Raw genomic sequence first — 24,828 nt, 5'->3', positions numbered from 1 at the left:
AAGACTCAACAAACTTAATATCTTTTATATTTACTCTTAGAATTTTATTCTCATTTTCATCCCCAAAATTATTTTTGTCAGCATATGTAAGCCTTCTTCATTCTACTTATATTAATAGTTCAAAGATAAAATTAATAAAAATACTCTAAGTCTGAACAACATAAGAGACCAGGAAAACTCAATCTAACCACTGGTAGTTTTATGTACTATTTTGTTTTTAAATTTTTCACATAGCATTTTTAAATGACATTACATTGGAGTTATTTATTCAGCTTTAGGTATTTTGGTATCCATGTCTTTTATTTCTATTCAGGTATCTGTGAAACTGCTTTCCACCTTGTAAACTTGATAAGTTGATGATAAACTTGCTTCCCTTGTTACAGAACATCATCAGTTTTTACCCATCTCTTTTGAAAAGAAAATTGAGATAAAAAATATAATTAACTTTATCATTCTAATTTCATGTGTCATCAATTTTCTTGAATTTTTACCAAGTGGCAGAAGAAGAGAATCATTCATATAATCATCAATGAGAACAGAGTGATTAATTACAACATATACTGAATCCAAACATTATAAAGCCATTTGGCTTTTTCCAATGTCTTTCACATTTCCCTAGACACAATATAATTCTAGTTCAAAGTCAAGTTCAGTTAACCTTTTCTAATATGTTAATAAACTTTTTCATAATTATTCTCCTGTGCTATTCAATTCCTTATTCTGGACTCTATCTACTTTACTTGAGGATGAATGCATGTACCTTAGGATGAGATTCATGTCCATAGCAATTCCAACAAGAAAAAAGAATAAAGCCACTCTTCACAGTGTTAAATGTATTTCCATCATTCCATTACCTGTATAAAGAGACCAGCATCTTCAGGGACTTTGAGATTTTCCTGTGTCCTCTAACATAAAGTGCCATATAATATCCTGCCATAGGAAGACATGAAGCTCATTACATAGACCTCAAGAGCACAGTGACCAAGTGATGCTGCAAAAACACGACGGTTTAGAAGGAGCTCATGGATTGGTTACTTTGCCCCTAGAGAACTATTTCCTTGGTCCAATGCAACCAAAGCATATAAAAACTCATAATAAGACACTAGAGACAAAGAGGGAAACAAAAGTGCAATTTTTTGTATAATATCTTTGTGCTATTTTGTTGGAACTATTGATAATTACTCATTATAATTAATCCCTTAAAATAAGTAAATTTTAACTCAAAAAATTAAATAGTCACTAGATCATTTTCATACAAGTCAATGTGCCAAACTTTTATACAGTAAATAGAAGAATATATACAACATTTCATTTTTATACAATCATATACTGAGTAATTATGGACATGTTCTGAGATTTAGCTGTGCAGAAGTTCTTTCCAGTGCTTAGAGCTTAACAGTAAGTGAAACACTTAAAACATCTATCAGTTGATGATAAATTAAAGAAGTTATGCTATATCCATACAGTGAAATTCTCTGAAGCCACTGAAAAGCAAGCTCAAAATCTCTATAGTTAAAGACAACCACAAAATGCTGTTGAGTGAAACAGTGGACAGCACACCATATAGTATGTGACTGTGCATATAAATATATATGTATCTAGAAAAATAGACAATAAACTTTCTATAATAAGTATTTCAGGGCAGTGCAATTGTTAAGCAAGAAAACAAGGAATTTCACTTTCAGTTTTATATACTTGTATCAATCAAGATCCTTCCAAGATAAGAGATGGCACACTCAAAATAGGTAACTGGAGAAGAGCTTAATAAATACTCTTAAACTTAATATGTACTCTAAACAAAGTTAGGTGGAGAAGGGTTGAGAGTGAACAACATTTGGAGGGACAAACGGAAGCTATTCTTTTACTTTACTTTACTTTTACTCTTTTACTTCTTTATCCACTCATTTATACAGGGAGCAATCAGGGCAGGACAAATAATATCAGGATAGATGAAATTTTGTATCATAGGAGAAATAGTTACATCTTTGCAGAGTACTCTAAACCCAAAATGCCAGTCTCTACCAATGTCCTTCATATGAATTAACTAGTGGAAAATAGAGAAAGAAAAAGGTAATTAACACAAAATATAACTGTCAAAATCTCCATTTCTGTAGCTGATCATGAGGTCTATTTTGATAACAGAAATTCCATCAGTTCATCTTAGCTTCCATCAGTACCTAGGCTAGACAGGGCACCCTTCCTGTGGGATAAACAAATTATTTTATCCCTAAAATTATTCCTATAGGATATCAATCTTCAGATGATCCTTTTTTTGATGGATTGCCATTGTTTTCCATTGATGAGAACTACGGGCAAAAAGTACTAAGCAGCAGCCCCAGTATATTCCCAGAGTTCTGGACTTAATGCTTCTTGTCCCCACTGTGGAGTAGGAACCAACTTTCCATCAGTATTTGGAATGTGTCAGCCTGACAAGCAGTACTGTCCTTAGACCCAAGCAAGAGAATTCCCTTCCCTGCTTGCTCCCCATCCTACAAAAGACGCTAAAATGGCCATTTCCTGGTCATGCCCTTCACCATGGTGTGAAGATTTTAAGAAGCCACGAGACGTGTCCACCTGGAGTCCTTGCCCCTACTTCTAGATCACGTTCTGGTCCTCAGATCCCAGTAATTTTATTCCAAACATTCCAAAATCTGAAAACCTGACTTTCCAAATTTTCTGTGTATTGATGCATATATTAATATACATTTTGTGATAAATTGATCAATATGTTAAAAAAGAAATTATTTTACTTGGGATTTTGTTAGCTTGATTTAAAACTTCCAAATATTTCAACATGTGGCTTGTGGAATTCTGTTTTTGCTCTTCCCCAGGCCACACAAATGTCAGAGGCAGACCCCTTTCTATCTGTTGGTTTAGTGACAAAAGGAGCTCAAAGTGGTCAGAGACCAGTCCCAGCCATGCTCACTTTGGAAGCATTCTTCCTTGGGACACCACAACCGCTAACCCTACTACATGTCACTGTACATCTTAAATATAATTTTTTATTTGTCAATTATACCTCAATAAACTGGGAAAAAGAAAATAAACATGTTTAAAAGCACAAATATAAACCAATAGCAGGAAGAACTTTCTAACAATTACTTATGCAAATATAGAACAAGCCCGGGATCAAAGTGATTTTCTATGTCTGGAGTAATACAAGTACACACTGAATGTCCACATAATGAGTGTGTTGTCAGGATCTACGGTCCATAAAATAAGCCATGTGTGAGAGGAGTCAGTGCTGTGCCAGACTAAAATGTCAGTGATCTCATTTCTTTTATTAAATAAAAATGAAATTATACTTACTAGTACATGAATATAAAATATAAACAATATACAAAAAAAGCAGAGCATTCACTAGGCCATCCCACTACTCTATTAAGCCATTTGTTTCTGGGTGTTAGAGCACAAGTAAATCTAGTGAAGTTCATGGGCATAAGCCCATTGTCACACTTCATTTCCCAAAAAAACATGTCCAGAGGAAATATTGAATATGACACAATAGCAACAGATACAGCAGTAAAGCTATTCTATAAATCCATGAATGGTGGTGCTGGCAGCAGCACTATTCATTGGAAAGACAAATCAGCACCTAGGAAAAGTAAGAAAGAAAGAAAAAAGAAAGACAGATGAATGTAAAGAAGGAGTGTTATAACATATTTATATTATATAATTATATACTATATATTTACAGATAATAAATATATATTTATAATATATGTATATATAATATTTATCTCCATGGAGTTTTTATATGTGCATATATGAAGATTAGCCTTTCCCAAATCAATAAAAGAAGAGTTTAACTCTGTTGAATCTTCCAAAAGGTGGACAGCTACAGCTAGCCTCACAGTATGGTGAGATAAGTACTGTAGTGGGCACTGACTCTTGACCTTTATGTTGTAAGCTTGGGCACTCAGCAGTGATGACAGCCAGATCAGCCTTACTGAAGGGAAATTCATGTTGTTGATTTTATGCAGAGACTTCATCTATGTTGCTATGGCCAGTTTAGTACCAATTAAGCAGTCCTAGGATAGCTGGGGAAAAGGACTGACTGGATCTACAGGAGCAGGTCATCTGCTCCTGGACACTTACCAACCTCTAATTGGCTTTATATGAGCATAAATGTCTTCATTTTCTGTGCTTTTCTTTGAAGTCTAAATACATATCTCTCCCCAGAAGTCCATGCCAATAATTTTATAATCTTGCTCCTTCTTGGGCCCTGAACAACCAAACAAACCATTGGCCCTGCCCAAGAATTAGTAAGATCAGTATCTTGGGCCATCTCTCCTTCCAAAGACAGTATATAACTAAATGTCCCTAAAGTTCTTCCCATTAGAAGAGTTGTCATTTGCCACTATTCTTCAGGGCAATCTCTTAGTAGGGTTTAATACAGTGCTTATCACCCACAGCTGATGCAGGCATTATATGCATATCTATTCATACACCAGGCTCATGCTTTGTCCTCCACTCTTAATCGGTCATAGAGAATTTTCAGCAATGCTGTGAAGGAGTAGGAGTCTGAGCTTCTACATATGCAGGTTACTACTGCCTTGCAGACTGTGTACAGAGACTTTTCTTGCTCCAGACACAACTTGAATCTGGCAGCCTATGATTCCCCAATAAATGAGATGGAGCAACATATTCATTACAGAATATGTTGCTTCCAAATTCCAAAGAAATTCACCAAGGATTGGGCCTCTTTCTCTGTGGCAGGCATTGTGAGGTGCAGCAACTTTGGAAGAAGTACCATGGCATGCCACCAAACCACTTAGAGATAAAAGTCACTGCTGTGTGAGGTCCCTGAACATTTGCAGGATTCATCTTCCTTCGTCATCTGGCACATGTGCTTCTTACTAAGGCATTTAGAGTACTTATTACTTCTATGTAGCTAGCTCACTAGATCTAATTACCATGACATGAAAGTACTGAACCAACGTAATATTCCATATAATACCAACATCCTCAATATCCTTCTCTGGCAGTAATATGACAGAGATCAGGAAAACCTTTGCATCAAAGGTTGAGTTCCCTACCAGACTCTCAGATCAGCACGCAGGAAGTTTGTCAAGGAGTGCTCTCAGGATAAATTCTGTTTGAAAGTAGGGATTAAGCTAGATGTGGCAGAGGAAGAAATTGGACAAGAGTGCAGTTACAACAAGGCCTCAGCCACCCTTGGAGGGAGTTCTGAACCTAGGATGACCTTTCAGAATTGTCTCAAGTGGGCTGTTGGAGGAAACTGCCACAAAAGTGCACATGGTCTTGGTTAAATCAACTCTCTTTAGCCAAGGCCATTCCAAGGAGGGCAGACTGATGAGAGATGTCAGGCAACAGCTCTTCCATCAGCTGGGGGAATAAATCTGTCTGTCATGAAGAGGGGACCTGGGTGACAGCAGAGGATACATGACATCCACCATGGAGCCACTTGCATCTTCGTGCTTCACTTGGGTTCTGGGAATAGCTCTTCCAGGGCTTTGGTCCACCTCTTACCCTGAACACATTTTATTAGAGGAAAGCTAATGGGATGAATTACAAAACCTGCTCCTGAAGTGAGTTGTGAAACCACACCTGGTACTCATATCGCTCCTCTCCTATATAGTCTAGATTCTTCAGTTGACAAATCTGCTGTCCTATTTGGCTCATAAGTTGACCTCAGTGCTCTTCCATGAGCATTCCAAGCCACTGCTTACTATGTACTTCTCAGGCCACAGCTGCTGCACTTGTCCGTCTACCACCAAAACTGGCTACGGGAATGTTAAAAGTCACCCATGTGGATCAGCTGGTGCCAAACTCTATCCTCCCTACTTTCATTACCTAACAACAGGTTTACTTTTTCCTAATGATCAATTACTACTGCCAGGATGGTGATTGTTCTTCCCTGTTTGTTCATCACACAAGAATTTTGAATTTCCTGGGCAATAGCCATACACCAAAATAAAACTCATGTCTCTGGTAGAAATGTTATCTCTTGTTATGAAAATTAGGACTTCTAAACACGAACTACCCAGAGTTGCAAGATACGAAGCTCAAATTCCCCAACTGCAGGACGGGTACAGTGGCTCACATCTGTAATCCTAACACCCTTGGAGGCCAACGCAGGATTATTGCTTGAGCTCAGGTGTTCGCACCAACCTGAGCATCAGCGAGACCCATCTCAACTAAAAATAGAAAAAAAATTAGCCAGGCATGGTGGCGTGCACCTATAGTTCCAGCTACTCAAGAGGCTGAGGGAGGATGATCTCAAAAGCCCAGGAATTTGAGGCTACTGTGAGCTAGGCTGACACCACAGTGCTCTAGGCCAGGCAACAGGTGAGACTCTGTCTCAAAAAAAAAAAAAAAAAAAAAAAGCAAACAAACAACAACCTAAGGAGTTTTAGTAGCATAATGTTGATCATGGAGAACAATCAAGACAATTTCTCTTTTGGTATTCCAAAAATAGCTCACATAGCTTCTACACAAAAGTATGCATACATTAGACTCCTATATGTGTGCTCTCAAACATGCTATTTTCCTTGCACAGCCCTCAAAGAGACACAAAAGGGGGGTAGATGTGGGCAAGCTGTGGGATACAGTAGGAGGACCTACTTGAATATCCCATTATGAATGCACCATTGCATACTGCCATAAATTCCTGTATATGAGACAGATTCCTGTTAGATAGTTCCCTCTTCTGAGGGCCTTAAAGGATCTTGCTCTCTTGTATTTCTACAGATTATTTTATATAAATATTATTCCTTAGGACTTATAGCTCAAAATTATTATAATCTTTGTTTTACAAATATTTTATCTATAAGTCCTTCTCTCTTTTGTTAAGTTGATGTTTTTCGCTGCCAAGTGAGAACCAAAGAAAACCAATATCAGTGTCGATAATCAATCCAGTTAAGACAAAGAGAAGATTCTCTCTGAGTTTGACCGTCAGCAATGTCCTTAAATAGTCAATGAGAACACTCACAATACAAGCAATCACTTAAGAGATCTTTCTGTAATTCACTAGCTGTCTGCATACTTCTCCAATTGCCACCTTCATTTCTTGATTCCTGAGTGTGTAGATGACAGGATTCAAAAGAGGAGTGAGAATTGCATCAAAGATGGCCAGAAACTTATCCAGGTGTGTGGAGGGAGATGGCCATGTATAGAAGAATATCAAAGGACCAAAGAACAAGACTACCACAGTGATGTGAGCTGAAAGTGTAGACAGAGCCTTGGATGAACCAGCTGAAGAATGTTTCTGAACAGTGAGAATGATGAAGATATAGGAAATGATCAGTATGAAAAAGGAGAGCACAGACATGAAGCCACTGTTGGCTATGACCATGAACTCTAGTTGGTAGGTATCTGTGCAGGCAAGTTTGATAAACCAAGGAAGGTCACAGTAAAAGCTGTCCAACACATTAGGACCACAGAAGGGTAAGTTTACTATGAAAGCCAACTGAACCACGGAGTGGATGAAGCCTGTCATCCAGGCAGCCACTAAAAAGAAGATACACATTCGTGGGCTCATGATGGTCAGGTAGTGGAGAGGCTTACATATGGCCACGTATCTGTCAAAGGCCATGGCTATGAGCAGCACCATCTCCACTCCACCAATGACATGGATGAAGAAGATCTGAGCAATGCAGCCTCCAAAGGAGATGACTTTGTGCTTTCTGAAAAGGTCATAAATCATCTTGGGAGAAGTGACAGAAGAAATGCCCAGGTCGATGAAGGAGAGGTTGGCCAATAGAAAATACATGGGAGAGTGTAAGTGAGGGTCAGTGGTCACAGTGAGTATAATGAGAGAATTTCCCATCATGCTTGCCACATAAAACATAGAGAACACCGCAAAGAGGAGAAGTTGGATCTCCCAGGAATTGGTGAGTCCCAGGAACACAAACTCTGACACCACAGAGTGATTTGCTCCCTCCATTGGCTGTGTGGGCATTGCTACCTGAAGGAGAAAAATAGGAGAAAATGTAAATTATGATCATTTTGTTAGTAAACCAAAAGGGGAGAAGTCCAAGTAATGAAAGCATATTTCCACTTTAGCATTAAAACCAACCAAATGGGCAACAGGTATATGAAAAATTGTCAACATCACTAATCATAAGAGATGTGCAAATGTAAATGATGAGATATCATCTCATACTTGTTAGAATACCTACTATCAAAAAGACAAAAAGTAGCAAGTGTTGTCAAGACTGTGGAGTAAGGGAACCCTTGTACCCTATTTTTGAAAATGTAAATTCACACAGTCATTATGAAACACACTGTGGAGGTTCCTCAAGAAATTAAAATAAAACTACCATGTGATCCAGAAATCCCACTCTGGGTATATTTAGAAAGGAATTGAAATCAGTATCTCAGCAAGATATCTGCACTCCCATGTTCATTGCATTATTCACAAGAGCCAAGATGTGGAAACAACCTCAGTGTACACTGACAGGTGAATGGATAGAGACATGGTGTTGAGAGGGGAGGTGTATACATATATACAATGGTATACTCTTCAGCCTTAAGAAAGAAGGAAATCCTGTCATTTGCAATAACATGGATGAAGCTAGAAGAAATTGTGCTGAGTGAAATAAGACAGACAGAAAGACAAATTCTGTAAGATCTCATTTGTATGTGGAATCTAAAGATATCAAACTTATACAGCTAGAGATTGAATAGTGGTTGACAAGGGCTGGTGAGGGGGTATGCAATGGGAAGATGTTATTCACAGGGTACAATGTTTCAGTTAAACCTGAGAATGAATCTAGAGGTCTATTGTGAAGCATAGTTACTACAGTTAATAACAATGTATTGCACTCTTGGAAATTGCTAAGAGGGTAGATCCTCAATGTTCTCATCACAAAGAAATGATAAGTATGGGAAATGATGACTATGTTGATTAGCCTGAATTAAGCATTTTATAATGTATACATATATCAAAACATCACATTACACACCATAAATATTTACAATTTTTGTTAACCACACCTTATTAAAGGTGGCGGGGGTAGGGAAGGACAACCAAATATCCTCACAGATGCTTTACTTGTCACACAGAGACAGTGGTGACTGTCACATGGAGGCATTCTCTTCGTCCAAGTTGTCTCTGTTTTAATCCCCTTCTACTTTCTCCCACAGTAGTTGCTGTGATGTTCCTCATGAGATACAAGATTGCTTAACATTGGTAACAGCAATTTAACTCCAAATTCTTTTGACTTTTGCTTCAGTACTAAAAGAGCCTTGCTCCAGTCACACAAAATGATTCATGTTTTTCAACTATTTAATATTACATCCTGGCCGGGCACGGTGGCTCACGTCTGTATTCCTAGCACTCTGGGAGGCTGAGGCGGGAGGATCTCTGAGGTCAGGAGTTCGAGACCAGCCTGAGCAAGAGCGAGACCCCATCTCTACTAAAACTAGAAAGAAATGATCTAGAGAGCTAAAAATATATAGAAAAAATTAAAAACCGGGCACGGTGGCTCATCCCTGTAGTACCAGCGACTCAGGAGGCTGAGGCAAAAGGATCGCTTGAGCCCAGGAGTCTGAGGTTGACATGAGCTAGGCTGACGCCATGGCACTCTAGCCAGGGCAAAAAAGCGAGACTGTGTCTCAAAAAAAAAAAAAAAAAAAAAAAATTACAACCACTCGAAGACTACCAGCCTTATTCACGCAATGAAGCACCTCCTTCCCACTCCCTACCTCACAAAAATGTCAATATTCAAGATTTATTAAATGTTTACCATATCTGCAACATCTAGCTTTATATTACTAGCATTTATTTTACTATTCCTTATATTACAGTGAACTAGGTACAAGTCTAACTCACTGAATAGCCTGCAAGCATCTGAAAGGCATAGATTGTACTTTTTCACATTTGGTTTCTTTGAAACTATGAAACAGTGGTCCACAGACAGATGCAGTTGAACGAACTGGCTTTTACCAGTTTACATTATGTTAGGTACTGAAGTTGAGAGTCAAGATTCAGAAACTTTACTAATAATTTGACATTACAGCAAAACCCAAGTGTCTGCTTTTGTGTTCTACTAAAGTGCCAGTCTGAGAGCATTAGGGGAAAAAAACAAAGATAACTTGAGAAGATTTTTAAAAAGAATTGTTGTTGAATACTTAGCACATGATCTGAAAAGCTTAAATGTATGAAGAACATCATAATGTAGTGGAAAACATTCTATTGAAGCCTCTGTGTAAGGATTTATCACATTATACTGTAATTTTAGTTTTATTTAGAGAAGTAGTATGGTATAGTAGAAAGAATGTGGGCTTTGTATTCAGAAAACCAAGATTTATACCGCAGTTCAGCCACTGACAAGCTGAGATTGGACAAGTTACTTAAACTCTTGAACCTCAGTTTATTTGTCTATCAAATTGCAATTAATAATACTAACTTCACTGGGTAAATTGTAGGGATAAAATAATTGTAGTTTTATACTCAGCTATTGGATCAAATAAAATTTTATATATATATATGCCATAAACTAAGTTGCTCCTTAGCTTTCTGTTCACAAGACTCAACAAACTCAATACCTTTTATATTTACTCTCAGAATATTTTTCTCACCCCCATCCCCAAAATTCTTTTTGTCAACAAACCTAACCCTTCTTCACTCTACTTGTTATTTAGAGATAAAATTAATAAAAATACTCTAAGTCTGAACAACATAAGAGACCAGGAAAACTCAGTCTAATCACTGGTAGTTTTATGTACTATTTTGTTTTTAAATTTTTCACATAGCATTTTTAAATGACATTACATTGGAGTTATTTATTCAGCTTTAGGTATTTTGGTATCCATGTCTTTTATTTCTATTCAGGTGTCTATGAAACTGTTTTCCACCTTGCAAACTTGACAAGTTCATGATAAATTTGCTTCCCTTATTACAGAACATCAACAGTTTGTACCCATCTCTTTTAAAAATAAAATTGAGATAAATATATAACCTTTATTTTTGTATTTTCATGTGTCATCAATTTTCTTGCCTTTTTACCAAGTTCCAGAAGATGAGAATAACTCATGTAATTATCAATGAGAACAGAGTGATTAATTGCAACCTATACTGAATCCAAAACATTGCAATGCCATTTGAATTTTTCTAATGCCTTTCACGTTTCCCTGGGCACAATACAATTCTAGCTCAAAGTCAAGTTCAGTTAACCTTTTCCAATATGTTAATAAACTTTTTCATAATTACTTTCCTGTGCTATTCAATTCCATTCTGGACTCTATCTACTTCACTTTAGGATGACACACATGCACCTTGGGATAAGACTCATATCCATAACAATTCCAACAAGAAAACCATGTCTGAGACTAAAACCACTCTTCCCAGTGTTAAATGTATTTCCATCATTCCATTACCTGTATAAAGAGACCAGCATCTTCAGGGACTCTGAGATTTTGCTTTGTTCTCTAACACAAAGTGCCATATAATATCCTGCCATAGGAAGACATGAAGCTAATTACATAGACCTCAAGAGCACAGTGACCAAGAGATACTGCAAAAACATGATTTAGAAGGAGCTCATAGATTTGGTACTTTGCCCCTAGAGAGTTATTTGCTTTGTCCAGTGCAACCAAAGGATATAAAAACTCATAATAAGACACTAGAGAGAAAGAAACGAAAGTGCGATTTTTGTCTAATATCTTTGTGCTGTTTTGTTGGAACTATTAATAATTACCCATTGTAATATATCCCTTAAAATAGATAAATGTTAACTCAAAAAATTAGCTATCATCACTTGATCATCTTCATAGAAGTCAATGTGCTATATTTTTATGGAGTAAATAGAAGAATATATACAACACTTTTTATATAATCACATACTGAGCTATTATGGATGTGTACCAAGATTTAGAGTTACAGAAGTTCTTTGCTGTGTTTAGAGCTTAATAGTAAATGAAACAACTAAAACATCTATCAGTCAATGATAAATTAAAGAAATTATGCTACATCCATACAGTGAAATTCTCTGAACCCGCTCAAAAGCAAGTTCAAAATCACTATAGTTAAAGACAACCACAACATGCTGTTGCATGAAACAGCGGACAGCACACCATATAGTATGTCACTGTTCACAAAAATATATATGTATCTGAAAAAACAGACAAACTTTCTTCAGTAAGTATTTCAGGGCAGTGAAATTGTTAAGCAAGAAAACAAGGAATTTTTCTTTAAATTTTGTACACTTGTATCATTCAAGATCCTTCCAAGATAAGAGACAGCACACTCAAAATAGTTACCTGGAGAAGACTTAATAAATACACAAAGTTAGGTGGAGAACGGTTGAGAGTGAACAACATTTGGAGGGACAAATGGAAAGTATTCTTTTATTTTCTGTGTCCACTCTTTCATACAGGGAACAATCAGGGCAGGACAAATAATATCAGGATAGAAGAAATTTTGTATCATAGGAGAAATAGTTACATCTTTGCAGAGTACTCTAAACCCAAAATGCCAGCCTCTACCAGTGTCCTTCATGTGAATTAACTACTGGGAAACAGAGAAAGAAAAAGGTAATTAACACAAAATATAACTGTCAAAATCCCCATTTCTATAGCTGGTCAAGAGGCCTATATTGATAACAAAATTCTCCTCAGTTCATCTTATCTTCCATCAGTACCTAGGCTGGACAGGGTACCCTTCCTGTGAAGTGAACAAATTATTTTATCCCTAAAATTATTCCTATAATTTTAGGAAGGATATCAATCTTCAGATGATCCTTTGTTTGATGGAATGCCTTTATTTTCCATTCGTGAGAACTATTGGGCAAAAGACTATTAAGATGCACCCCCAGTAAATCCCCCGAGTTCTGGACTTAATATTCCTTGTCCCCATTGTGAAGTAGGAACTAACTTTCCACCTGGTAATTGGGATGTGTCAATCTAACAGGCAGTACTATCCTTAGACCCAAGCAAGAGAATCCCCTTCCCTCTTCCCCATCCTACAAAAGAAGCTAAAATGGCCATTTCCTGATCACGTCCTTCACCATGGTTTGAAGATTTTACAAAGCCAAAGAGGCGTGTCCACCTGGAGTCCATGTCCCTTCTTCTGGATCATGTTCTAGTCCCCAGAACCCAGTAATTTTTTTCTAAACATCCCAAAATCCACAAACCTGACTTTCCAAATTTTCTGTGTATAGATGCATATATTATCATATATTTTGTGATAAATTTGTCAACATGTTAAAAGAGAACTTATTATACTTCAGATTTTGTTAGCTTGATTTAAAACTTTCAAATATTTCAACATGTAGCTTGTGGAATTCTGTTTTTGCTCTTGTTCCAGGCCACACAAATATCAGAGGTAGACCCCTTTCTTTTTTTTTTTTTTTATCCAGTTGAAATCTTGTATGATCCAAGTCATGCTTTATTGAAGTCAGAAAATTCAAAGGAAGGAATAATAAGAACTTTTTCCACAACAGCTCTGATACAGCTGAACTAACTTCTGAGACTTCAGGGTTGGCCCTGGTTAGTACTTGGACGGGAGGCAGATCCCTTTCAATCTGTTGGTTTAGTGACATAAGGAGCTTAAAGGGGTCAGAGGCCATTCCCAGCTATGCTCACTTTGGAAGCATTCTTTCTTGTGACACCAGAACCTCTAACCCTACTAAATATATGTTTCAACAATAGGAATATAATTTTCCTCTGTAAAATACTTGGTCTTTTTTTTTCCTTTTAGTGTCTTCTTCTACCTTGAGCTTATATATTCTGGCTATGAAAGAGATGGCATCTTATACTGTCACTGATTTAAGGCATGTATTGCATCAAATAGGACAGCATCCTCCATTTGGAAGGGATTTGTGTCCCAGTTGTTACAAAAGCAGGCATTTACCAATAGCATTAATCATCAAGAAATGCAAATTAAAACTACAATGAGATATTACCCCATATCTATTAAGATGGCTATTACCAAAAGTCAAACGATGACAAGTGTTGGCAAGGATATGGAGTAAGGAAACCCTTTTATACTGTTTGTAGGACTGTAAGTTTATACAGTCATTATGAAACACAGTGTGGTGATTCCTCAAAAATTAAAAATGGAACTACCACATGATCTAGGAATGCCACTTCTGAGTATCCAAATGAAATGGAATCATTATCTTGAAGAGACATCTACACTCCCATTTTCATTGCAGCATTATTCACAATAACCAAGATATGGAAACAATGTAAGTGTGTTCTCCAATGGATGAATGTGGAAAGAAAATGTGAAAAACACACATACATACACAATGGAATAATATTCAGCCTTTCCAGAGAAGGCAATGTTATCACAGGAGACAATAGCTTTGTGTGTGTTATTGACCATGAAGACCTTCTAGTAGGACATGATGTGTAGGTAGAACACAGTGATATTGATGATCCTGACCCAGTGTAGGCCTAGGCTAATGTGTGTTTTTGTGTCTTAGTTTTTAAAGAAAAGTTTAAAAAGTAAAAAATAAAAATAGAAAATACTTAAGAAGAATATAAAGAAATAAAATATTTTGTACAGCTGTACAATGTGTTTGTGTTTTAAGCTAAGTGTTATTACAAAAAAGTTAAAAAACTTTAAAAGGTTTTTAAAGTAAAAAAATTACAGTAAGCTGACATTAATTTATTATTGAAGAAATAAAAATGTTAAAAATAAATTTAGTATAGCCTAAGTGTATAGTGTTTATAAAGTCTACAATAGTTTATGGTAATGTTCACATTCACTCACTGACTTACCCAGAACAACTTCCAGTCCTTCAAGCTCCTTTCATGATAAGTGCCCTACACAGTTGTACCATATTTAATTTTTTATACTATGTCTTTACTGTACCTTTTCTGTGTTTAGCTAGATTTAAATACACAAATATTTACCATTGTGTTACAGTTGCCTACAATATTCAGTACAGTAACATGCTGTACAGGTTTGTAGCCTAGGAGCAATAGGCTATACAATATGGCCTAGGTGTGTAGTAGAATACACCATCTACATTGTGCAAGTACACTCTATGATGTTTACACAATGATGAAATCACCCAATGATGCACTTATCACAATGCATCCCTGATGTTAAATGATGCATGACTGTACTTTAAATCATCTCTAGAATACTTATAATATCTAATACAATGTAAATGCTATGTGAATAACTGTTATGCTATATTGGTTTTCAATCTGTATTATTTTTATTGCTGTATTATTTTTTATTGTTAATTTTTAAAATATTTTTGATTTGAAGTTGGTTGAGTCCGTGGGTGTGGAACCCATGGATAAGGAGGACAGATTGTATTATTGGATTCAATTTGCAAATATTTTGCTGAGGATTTTTGCATGTATGTTCATAAGAGATATTGGTCTGTAGTTTTCTTTACTTTTTTAATGTCTTTGGTTTTGGTAGTAAGGTAGTGCTGGCCTTATAGAATAAGCTACGATGTATTTTCTCTACTTCTGTCCTTTGGAAGAGATTTTCAAGCATTGGTATAATTTCTTCCTTAAATGTTTGGTAAAATTCACCAGAGAACTTGTCTGGGCCTGGTGCTTTCTATCTGAGACGGTTATTAATTATTGATTTAATTTCTTTAATAAATATAGGCCCATTCAGATACTCTATTTCTTCTTGTGTGAGTTTTGGTAGCTTGTGTCTTTGAAGGAATTGGTCTATTTCATCTAGGTTATCAAATTTGTGGACATAGAGTTATTTATAATATTCCTTTATTATTCTTTTAATGTTCATGGGATCTGTAGCAATGTTTTTTCCTTCGTTTCTGACATTAATAAAGTGCGTTCTTTCTTTTTTTTTTAGTTAACCTGGCTAGAGGCTTATTGATTTTATTGATCTTTTTAAAAAAACAGCTTTTGGTTTTGTTGATTTCTGTATTGATTTTCTGTTTTCAATTTCATTGATTTCTGCTCTAATTTTTACTATTTCTTTTCATCTGCTTACTTTGGATTTAATTTGCCCTTTTTCTGCTTTCCTAAGGTGGAAGCCTAGATTACTAAGTCTTCTTTTCTAATATGTACATTCAATGCTATAAATTTCCCTCTAAGCATGGCTTTTGCCACATTCCACAGATTTTGATACATTGTGTTTATTTATGTATTTTTTCAGGGAGACGGGAAAAAGAATATTATATTGGCAGGCAATACCTCCAGAGGATTAATCAGAGAATATATTACTTGTTTTAAGAAATGCTTGTTCTTTTAGATAATAACAAGAAACATAATTTTGAAAAAAATTATTTTTAATTATTATGGGTACATAATAGTTGTATATATTTATAGGGTATCTGTGATGTTTTGTTACATGCATACAATATCTATTAATCAATTCAGGGTAATTGGGGCATCCATCACCTCAAGAATTTATCATCTCTTTGTTTGGAACATTCCATTTCCACTCTTCTGTAATAGTTATTTTATAGTATACCCTGACTCATTGTTGATTATAGTCACCTTGATTTTCAAGTTTTTCTTGAGATTTCCTCTTTGACTCTTGTGTTATATAGAAGTGTATTGTTTAATCTCCAAGAATTTTGGAAATTTCAAGCTATATCTTTCTTTTATTGATTTCTAGTTTAATTGTATTGTGGACTAAGAGCCTGCCTTCAATTTTGAAAGATATTTTTGCTGCGTAAATAATTTTTAGTTGACACATTTATTTTTCTTTACAATATTTTAAAGATGTCTCCACTTTGTTGTCTTCTTTTTTTTTTTTTTTTTTTTTTTTTTTTCCTTTTTTGAGACAGGGTGTCACTCTGGCTGGAGTACCGTGGCATCATCATAGCTCACTGCAACCTCAAACTTCTGGGCTCAAGCAATCCTCCTGCCTCAGCTTCCTGAGTTGCTAGGACTACTGGCATGCACCACCATGCCCAGCTAATTTTTCTGTTTTTAGTAGAGATGGGGTCTCACTTTTGCTTGGGCTGGTCTTAAGCGATCCTCCCACCTCGGCCTCCCAGAGTGCTAGCATTACAGGCATGGGCCACCACACTGGCCTGTCTTCTTTCTTGAATAATTTCTTGTGAGAAATCTGATCTAATTTTTGTTCTCTATATGTGATATGTCTTTTTCCTCTGGATCATTTAAAAATTTTCTCCTCATCACTGGTAATTTGATTATGCTCTGTTTCGGATGATTTTCTTTATGTTTATTCTGCTTGGAGTTAGTTGAACTTCTTAGATATGTGAGTTCATAGTTTTCATCAAACCTGGTAAAATCTCAACCATTACTGTTTCTGTACCCTTCCTCTACTTTCCTTCTGGGAGTCCAGTTATGTGTATATTAGGGTCCCTGATACTCTGAAATAGTTTTTCCATTTTTTTCCCTCTCTGTGCTTCATTTGAATAATTTCATATCTATGTTGTTAAATTTACTGATAATATCTTCAGAAGTGCTTAATCTATTGTCCATTCCACCTAGTGAATTTTTCATTTCAGATATTGTATTTTTATTTTTCAAAGTTCCATTTGGATCTTTTAAAAAAAAAAAAAAAACTTCCATTTCTCTTTTCATCATGCTCTTATTTTCTTTCCTCTACCTTTTTAAACATGTAAAACCACAAGTTCCATCATCTCTTTAATTTCTGGTTCTGTTTCCATTCATTGATTTTTTTTCTCTTAGGCTGGACGTTGGGATTTTTATATTGTTGATTTCTGGATTTCTTAAATAGTTTTGGATCTTGTTCCAGAGGGCAGTTATTTAATATGTTACTTGGCATCTGTTGGATTCCTTTGACTTTTGCTTCCAGAGCAGGCTTTTTAGTCAAGGGCTTATATAACTACTAATGAGATCCTATCCAAATGTTCCATGTATTATGGGGCCCTTCCATTCTGGCTGCTGGGAACCCAAAACATTCCCTGTGTGTGTTGTGTGCACTATTCTACCTACCACTTTCTAGTAGTTATTTTTTTCTTATACACGTGCAGATCATGTCTTAGTCAAAGCTTCAAAGAAGATAGTTCTCTACAGATCTTCAGAGCTCTCTCTTCTGTGGCTCATTGCACATTCTATCTGCTTTGATCTCTTCAAACTTCCTGGGTGTTATTTTTTTCTCTTCCTTGCATGGCCTGACATTTGCTGCTAGGTAGTAAACCAGTACAGTCACAGGGCTCATTTTGTTTGTTTCCCTTCTCACAAAGATCACAACCCTATGCTGATGATCCAATATCTGGTTCTCATGGTTTCATATCTTTTACCTGATTTTCCACTGGTATAAAGTGGGAGGGTTAAAACAGGGTCCTATTACTCCATTCTGTTTGGAAGCAAAAGTCCTAACCCCAGTGTAATTTTCATTTGTCTTTCTCTTACTATTTGTAATTGGAGCATTTTAAATATGTTTAAAAGTCACTTACATTTCTTTTACTCCAAACTACCTCCTCTTATCTATTGCTTATTTTTTTTTGTCCAGTGAATTGTCACTATTTTTTAGACAATTTTCATATGTTAGGTATATAAACCTTTGTCATTTAAATAGCAAAATATTTTCCCATTATTTCTTTGTTTATGGTGTTTTTGACAATGCAAAGTTTTTTTTAGGTTTTTATTTTTATTGTCAAATTTAGCTATCTTTTCTCTATGCGTCTAGATTGTGAGTTATATTAATAGTTAGAAATGTCTTCTCTACTTACAGATTATAGAGGAATTTACTAATGTTTCTTCTAATACCTGTGTGTGTTCCTTTAAAAAATATTTAGACCTCTGCATCATTTGGAAGTTATCTTGATGCACTGTCAGCAATGAGTCTAATTTAACCTTTTCTACATATATTATAGTTCTCTAGTATTCTCAGTCATTTATTAAAATGTCCATATTTCTTGAACAATTTGAGAGGTTATCTTTATTGAATACTAAATTTCCAACTGCAATTTGGAATGTTTATGCAATTTCTATTTGGTCCCCGTAATTTATTTGTTTATTTCTGTAGTTATTTTTATTTATAGAGACTTTTAATGTATTTTAATATCTGTTAGAGATTTCTTCCTCCTCCTTCTCTCCTCCTCTTCATTGATTTCCCCTTTCAAGGTTTTATATCTATTCTGGTTTGTTCTTTCAAATAAAATTTATAATTAATTTACCTAGCTCCTGAAGAAAACCTGATGATACTTTTATTTAAATCATGATAAATTTAGAGATTAACCTAGAGAAAATTCACATCCTTGTATTTTTAATTTTTGCTTTTACAAATGTCTTTTTGTCACAGTGTTTCCCAATTTAAAATTATATACTTATGGGTACAATGTGCATTGCTCCAGCACTGGATACACTAAAGGCCTTGACTTCACCACCATGTAATATATTAATATCAATGTAGCAAAATTGCACTTGTACCCCATGAATATATACAAATAAAAAAATAAAGGAAAAAAAAGAAAAAAATTATGTGCTTATATCGAATGGACTTTTCTGGGGCCTCCTCCCATCCCTGTCTACCAAAGATTTTGAAGAAACGTTAAATTCAAATACTAGTGCTCTAGCACTAGCTAGAGGGAAAAATTTCATAAAATAAACTCTTTGGAATGTATTCTTTCTTCTTATTTTTTAAATAAAAACTGTCAAATAAGAAATTTCTAGTTGAGTAGTATTCCATAGGTGAGGCAAACTCATTTTATGTAACCAAAATGTTTGCCCTCCCATAATATCCTGAATTTAAAAAAAAAAAAGAAATATCTATGCAAAAATTACAAAAGTATATTCAGGTATTCAATTCCTCTTCCCAGAGGTAGGAAATTTTACTTTTTTCTTTTGCATACTTTATATTTAATTGCTAGTGCATATATAAAATATTATCTTCTATATACCATTCCCTTTAAAAAAACTTCCTATTTGAAGCCATTTCATATCCATACAAACAGAACTTCCCTAATCTTTTCTTATTGCTTCCTGTATATAAATGTACTATAATTTAGCTACTGCTTCACTGATGAACATTTCCCCCAATTGTGTGCAATTACAAATATTTTAAAAACAATCATTATTTTTTTCTACCAAAACACATATTAAATCACTAATGTCATTTAGCATACAGTCCATTTTCAAGTTTTCTCAATTTTCACAAAGATATCTTTGTAGCTTTTTTTTTTTTTTTTTTGTCTTTGTTAAATCTAAGAGAAGTTTGATTTTAGGATTTAGTTTTTGTTTTGCTTTACTTCCTCTTTTTATTAAATCCAAGTTTTCTTATATTGTGATTAGAGTATGTTATCTGTACTATTTCCATTTTTGGAAAGTTCTTATGGTATATGGTCTGATGAGTACTTGAAAAGGAAAAATAGTCTGTTCTACGTTTCAGAGTATGATGTTACTTAGATCTACATTATTATTTATGTACTTTAGCTCTTTTATATGCTTTCACTTTTGACCTTTTTTCTCCGTTTTGTGACTCGTTTATAGCTTTCTCTGTTGGCTTGCTAGGATTCTGGGTGACAATTCCCTTGGATAAATGAACTCATATTGGTGATCCCAAATCTCTGCAGTATCATTTGGTCAGTACTCCCTGTGTGCCAATTAGTTATATATTTCACAATAATGGCATTTTTATAGCTGTTTGTGCATGAAGTAATGCTAGTTTTAACGAGGGGAAGGTTGAATGTGGTTAAGTCTTTGGAAATAGTCATACCTTTGATCTTTAAATAAGTATATTAGTGGCAAATATAGAAATAGCTTAGGGATATTGGTGTACAATATTGAAGTCCCAAAGGCCAGTGTTGAATAGTGTTTCTGATGACAAGGTTGTTTTGTATAGAAATCAATCAAATATTCCCTTGTACAAGGGAAGAAGCTTTAGTTGAGCTTAATGATCAAGAATTGATACAAATGAGAAGAAAAATAACATGCAGTTAGAAACTAAAATTACTTTTTTTTTAGCCCATTGCTATTTAAGGTTGCGATCCACAAAAGGGAATTAGAATGGTTAAGAGGCAGTCTTGTAAGTGGAAATAGAATCTGGTTTGCTTTGGTTCTGGGCTTTATTTCATTTCTTGACATGGAGACAGAGCCCCTTTTCTTTCTTCATTCACTACAGAGTAGTAAGGACTGAGTCTCTCATGGAAAGCTAAAGAATTTTGTGGATCAAGACAATGGCAGTCTGGAAACCCAACTAGGATGCTCTGAGCTGCAGGTACTATATGAATTGGTCTTCTCCTAGCATGTTTATTTAAAAAGCCAGGATGAATTAAGTATGTATTTGAAGTAGCTTAAGAAACCCAGATGTTTGTGAATACTTAAGGACAAAGCTGCCTTCTCCTCTCTCACTTAGATCTGCCTTGGGTGTGGAGGATAGAACATGAGGCATCCAGAAAGGAACTAAAGTGTGTCATACAATCAGAAAGTCATGAGAAAAAAGCAAAGTCTTCTCTACCTACTAGATAAGAGAGAGACCAGAGTATCAATAACAGATCTACCACTTATTATTCTAGCTTGTTACTTCCCTCTCTTGGTCTTGATTTCCTTAAATGTTAAAAGAAGCCAATAATGCCAACTGTCATGGCTTTTGTAAACAAGATAGTGTATGTAAAGGTGTAATTGTATTTTTCACATGGTAACCACTGCTTTGGTTTTGTTTTCAGTGATTGTTATTTCCCTAGAAAGCTCATCAACCACTGCTCAAGACTGAAAGATAGTCCCTGATAGTGTCTCAGTAATTCTTTATGCTCAGACATAAAGCTGTATATTGACATAAATTAGATCCACCTCTTAAAGTGCAGCATAGGTTCTGATTTCTTTCTTAATACAGTTCTGATCACCCTGGCTCATGGGTATCTTTTCTGCTTCAAAAATCTTATGATCATCCATTCTTTCCCTGAATAAAAAAAAAATGCTCATACTACTTATTTGACATTTTTTATATAGTACATTTTTTATTATTTACTTTTGTGTTTGTGTGCACGAATGTAAACACCTTAGGGTAAGTGAACATTTTAATGCTTCAGTAAGTCCATAGTGTCCATTGTGCATAGTAGGCATCTAGTTAATGTTTGTTGACTGATAACAAATGGTTATGATAAAGGGCAAAATAAATGATACAACAGACTTATAATAATATGTTAATTGATCAAAAAAGGAATTAGAGAAAAGAGAGAGTACTGTGAAGAGAAGGGCTTCCATGGGATATGGAACTTATAACCAACTACAAATAGGCGGGGAAATGGTGAACATGGTAGCAGTCCAATGCAGAGAATACCATCAATATGGAGAACTTCATTACATACTGGGCTGGCATTGTATTACAAAATAATAGAAATGTTAGACTTGGGGCCAGGCATGGTGGCTCACACCTATAATCCTAGCACTCTGGGAGGTTGAGGTGGGACGATTGCTTGAGCGTAGGAGTTCAAGGCCAGCCTACCCCATCTCTACTAAAAATGGAAAAATTAGCCAGGCATTCTGGCATTTGCCTGTAGTCCCACCTACTCAGCCGTCTGAGGCAGGATGGTCACTTGAGCCCAGGAGTTTGAGGTTGCAGTGAGCTATGATGATGCCACTGCACTCTAGCCGGGGCAACAGAGTAAGAGTGTCTCAAAAAGAAATGTTAGACTTGGAAGGATTACTTAGCATCACCTAGCCCAGCCCCTTTATTTTACAAATAATGTTACTAAGTTCAAGAAGTAGTCGAGCGTGGAAGGGATAGGAGAAAGAAATTACTCAAATTCTCATGGACTTAGGGTTAGAATTTAATCACACTCTTCTGATTCCAAGTGCAAGTTCTTTCTACCATTCCATGAAACATGAAATGTTAACATGGCCAATGATCTGCAAATATCAATCATGTAGAATTGTGTTTGCTACATTGTATTAGCTCTATTCATGTTCAGATTCCCCAGCATGCCTCTTTTTTCTGACCTTGTCCTTCCCTCTACCATATGCTGTCACAGCCCAGGCTTTGTGATTGCCTCCGCTCCCTGGGCTTAGCTACAAAAGTGGGATACTTTTAGGGTTTCTACATTATCTTCTCTTCTTCTGAGGAAAAGGTGAATATGATTCAATAAAACTGCATTAGCATGAGGCAAAACATGAGACAGTATGAATGACAGTGATAGCACTGCATATAGGAGCAATCAAAGGGATAAGAAAAACAGAGGTCATCAAAAATTGCTTGAGGTCTGGGGAACTCTAGAGGCAGGAGTAAAAAACCGTGAAGGAAAATCAAATGTGTTCATTTCCATTTCCCCCTTTTTTCCTTCATGTTATTTCAGCACATTTCTAGCCCTCTCATAACTTCTCGTCTGATTCAGCATTTGTTTTTGTCTAATCTTCTTTTACCAAAACCTGTAGAATTTTAGGAAGTATGGGGACTTAGAAGTAGTGCTTTGTGGCAATGAGTTACTATTTTCTGCAACTACATTTGAAGGGGTTATATAGAGGTGTTTTGGCTCTGTAAGGTAAGACAATGTTATTTGCTTACAGTTTTAAACTTATGCAGCCAATGACTCCTCACAAAGCTTGATCTTATCTTTACTCTCTTTTCAGGTAATGTTAGAGTCGGCTCTGCTCGCAGAGACAATGGATGGAGCCAACCACTCAGTGGTATCTGAGTTTGTGTTCCTTGGACTCTCCAGTTCATGGGGGATCCAGCTTCTTCTTTTCCTCTTTTCCTCTGTGCTCTACATGGCGAGTTTGGTGGGAAACCTTCTCATTGTGTTCTCTGTGACCTCTGACTCTAACTTACACTCCCCCATGTACTTCCTGCTGGCCAACCTCTCCTTTCTTGACCTGGGAGTTTGCTCTATTGCAGCCCCCAAAATGATTTATGACCTTTTTAGAAAACGCAAAGCCATCTCTTTCAGGGGTTGTGTAACTCAGATCTTTTTTATCCATGCTATTGGGGGCACAGAAATGGTGCTGCTCATAGCCATGGCCTTTGACAGATATGTGGCCATATGTAAGCCTCTCCACTACTTGATCATCATGCACCCACGAATGTGCATTTTAATTTTGGCAGCTGCCTGGATCCTTGGCCTCATCCACTCAGTGGCCCAACTGGCTTTTGTCATAGACTTGCCCTTCTGTGGCCCTAATGTATTGGACAGCTTTTACTGTGATCTTCCTCAGCTCATTAAACTTGCCTGCATAGAGACCAATAGACTGGAGTTCATGGTCACAGCCAACAGTGGACTCATCTCTGTGGGGTCCTTCTTCATACTGATTATTTCTTACATCTTCATTCTGGTCACTGTTTGGAAACACTCTTCATCTGGTTTATCCAAAGCCCTCTCTACTTTGTCAGCTCATGTCACTGTGGTGGTTTTATTCTTTGGGCCATTAATCTTCTTCTACACCTGGCCCTTCCCCTCATCACACTTGGACAAATTCCTTGCTATCTTTGATGCAGTTCTCACTCCTTTTCTGAATCCAGTTATCTATACATTTAGAAACAAGGAGATGAAGGCAGCAATGAAGAAACTTTGCCATCAGCTTGTGAGTCATAGGAAGATATCCTGAATATTCTAAAGGCAAACAAAAATGTAGCTCTACACTCAATGACAATGGAAAAAATAAAGTCATCGAAATTTTAGATCTCTATTAATTTTGTGTAGTAGGTTACATTTAGGCATTTACCATGTCATTGTTTACCCCTAGCGCCTTAATCAATAAGGATAAAGGGAGCTAACACTGGCGACTTCTGTGTTTCAGACCCTGTGCTGGATGTTTAATATAAATTATTTAATATTCATGATAACTCTATGGTATTTTTACTTCAGTATTATTAAGAAATGCTTTCTGTTCATTCTCCTTTTAATTACTGTGTAAATGTTTCAAACCAAAGCCGACTGTCACAGTCCACCACTTCCAATTGTCTTAGCTCTCAAAAGGTGCCAGAGAACATGTTCAACAATTCAATGTTGGAAATTAGTGTATTATTCCTTTTCACTGTTATATACT

The 24,828-nt window shown here is 35.9% G+C and overlaps 2 protein-coding genes across 2 annotated transcripts; one reads left to right on the top strand and one right to left on the bottom strand.

Annotated features, from left to right (window-relative positions):
* Nucleotides 1–6,970: 6,970 nt before the first annotated feature.
* Nucleotides 6,971–7,909, bottom strand: LOC138377371 (olfactory receptor 4F3/4F16/4F29-like). The gene has a single exon (XM_069462232.1). It carries the CDS (start codon nt 7,907–7,909, stop codon nt 6,971–6,973), a length of 939 nt encoding a protein of 312 aa, XP_069318333.1.
* A 15,539-nt stretch (nt 7,910–23,448) lies between these two features.
* LOC138377362 (olfactory receptor 4F3/4F16/4F29-like) lies at nt 23,449–24,387 on the top strand. The gene has a single exon (XM_069462219.1). The coding sequence runs from the start codon at nt 23,449–23,451 to the stop codon at nt 24,385–24,387; it is 939 nt and encodes a 312-aa protein (XP_069318320.1).
* Nucleotides 24,388–24,828: the final 441 nt, after the last annotated feature.

The sequence above is a fragment of the Eulemur rufifrons genome, chromosome 2 (genome assembly GCF_041146395.1).
Source record: "Eulemur rufifrons isolate Redbay chromosome 2, OSU_ERuf_1, whole genome shotgun sequence".
Lineage (NCBI taxonomy): Eukaryota > Metazoa > Chordata > Mammalia > Primates > Lemuridae > Eulemur > Eulemur rufifrons.
This window is presented reverse-complemented; position numbering and strand designations above follow the sequence as displayed.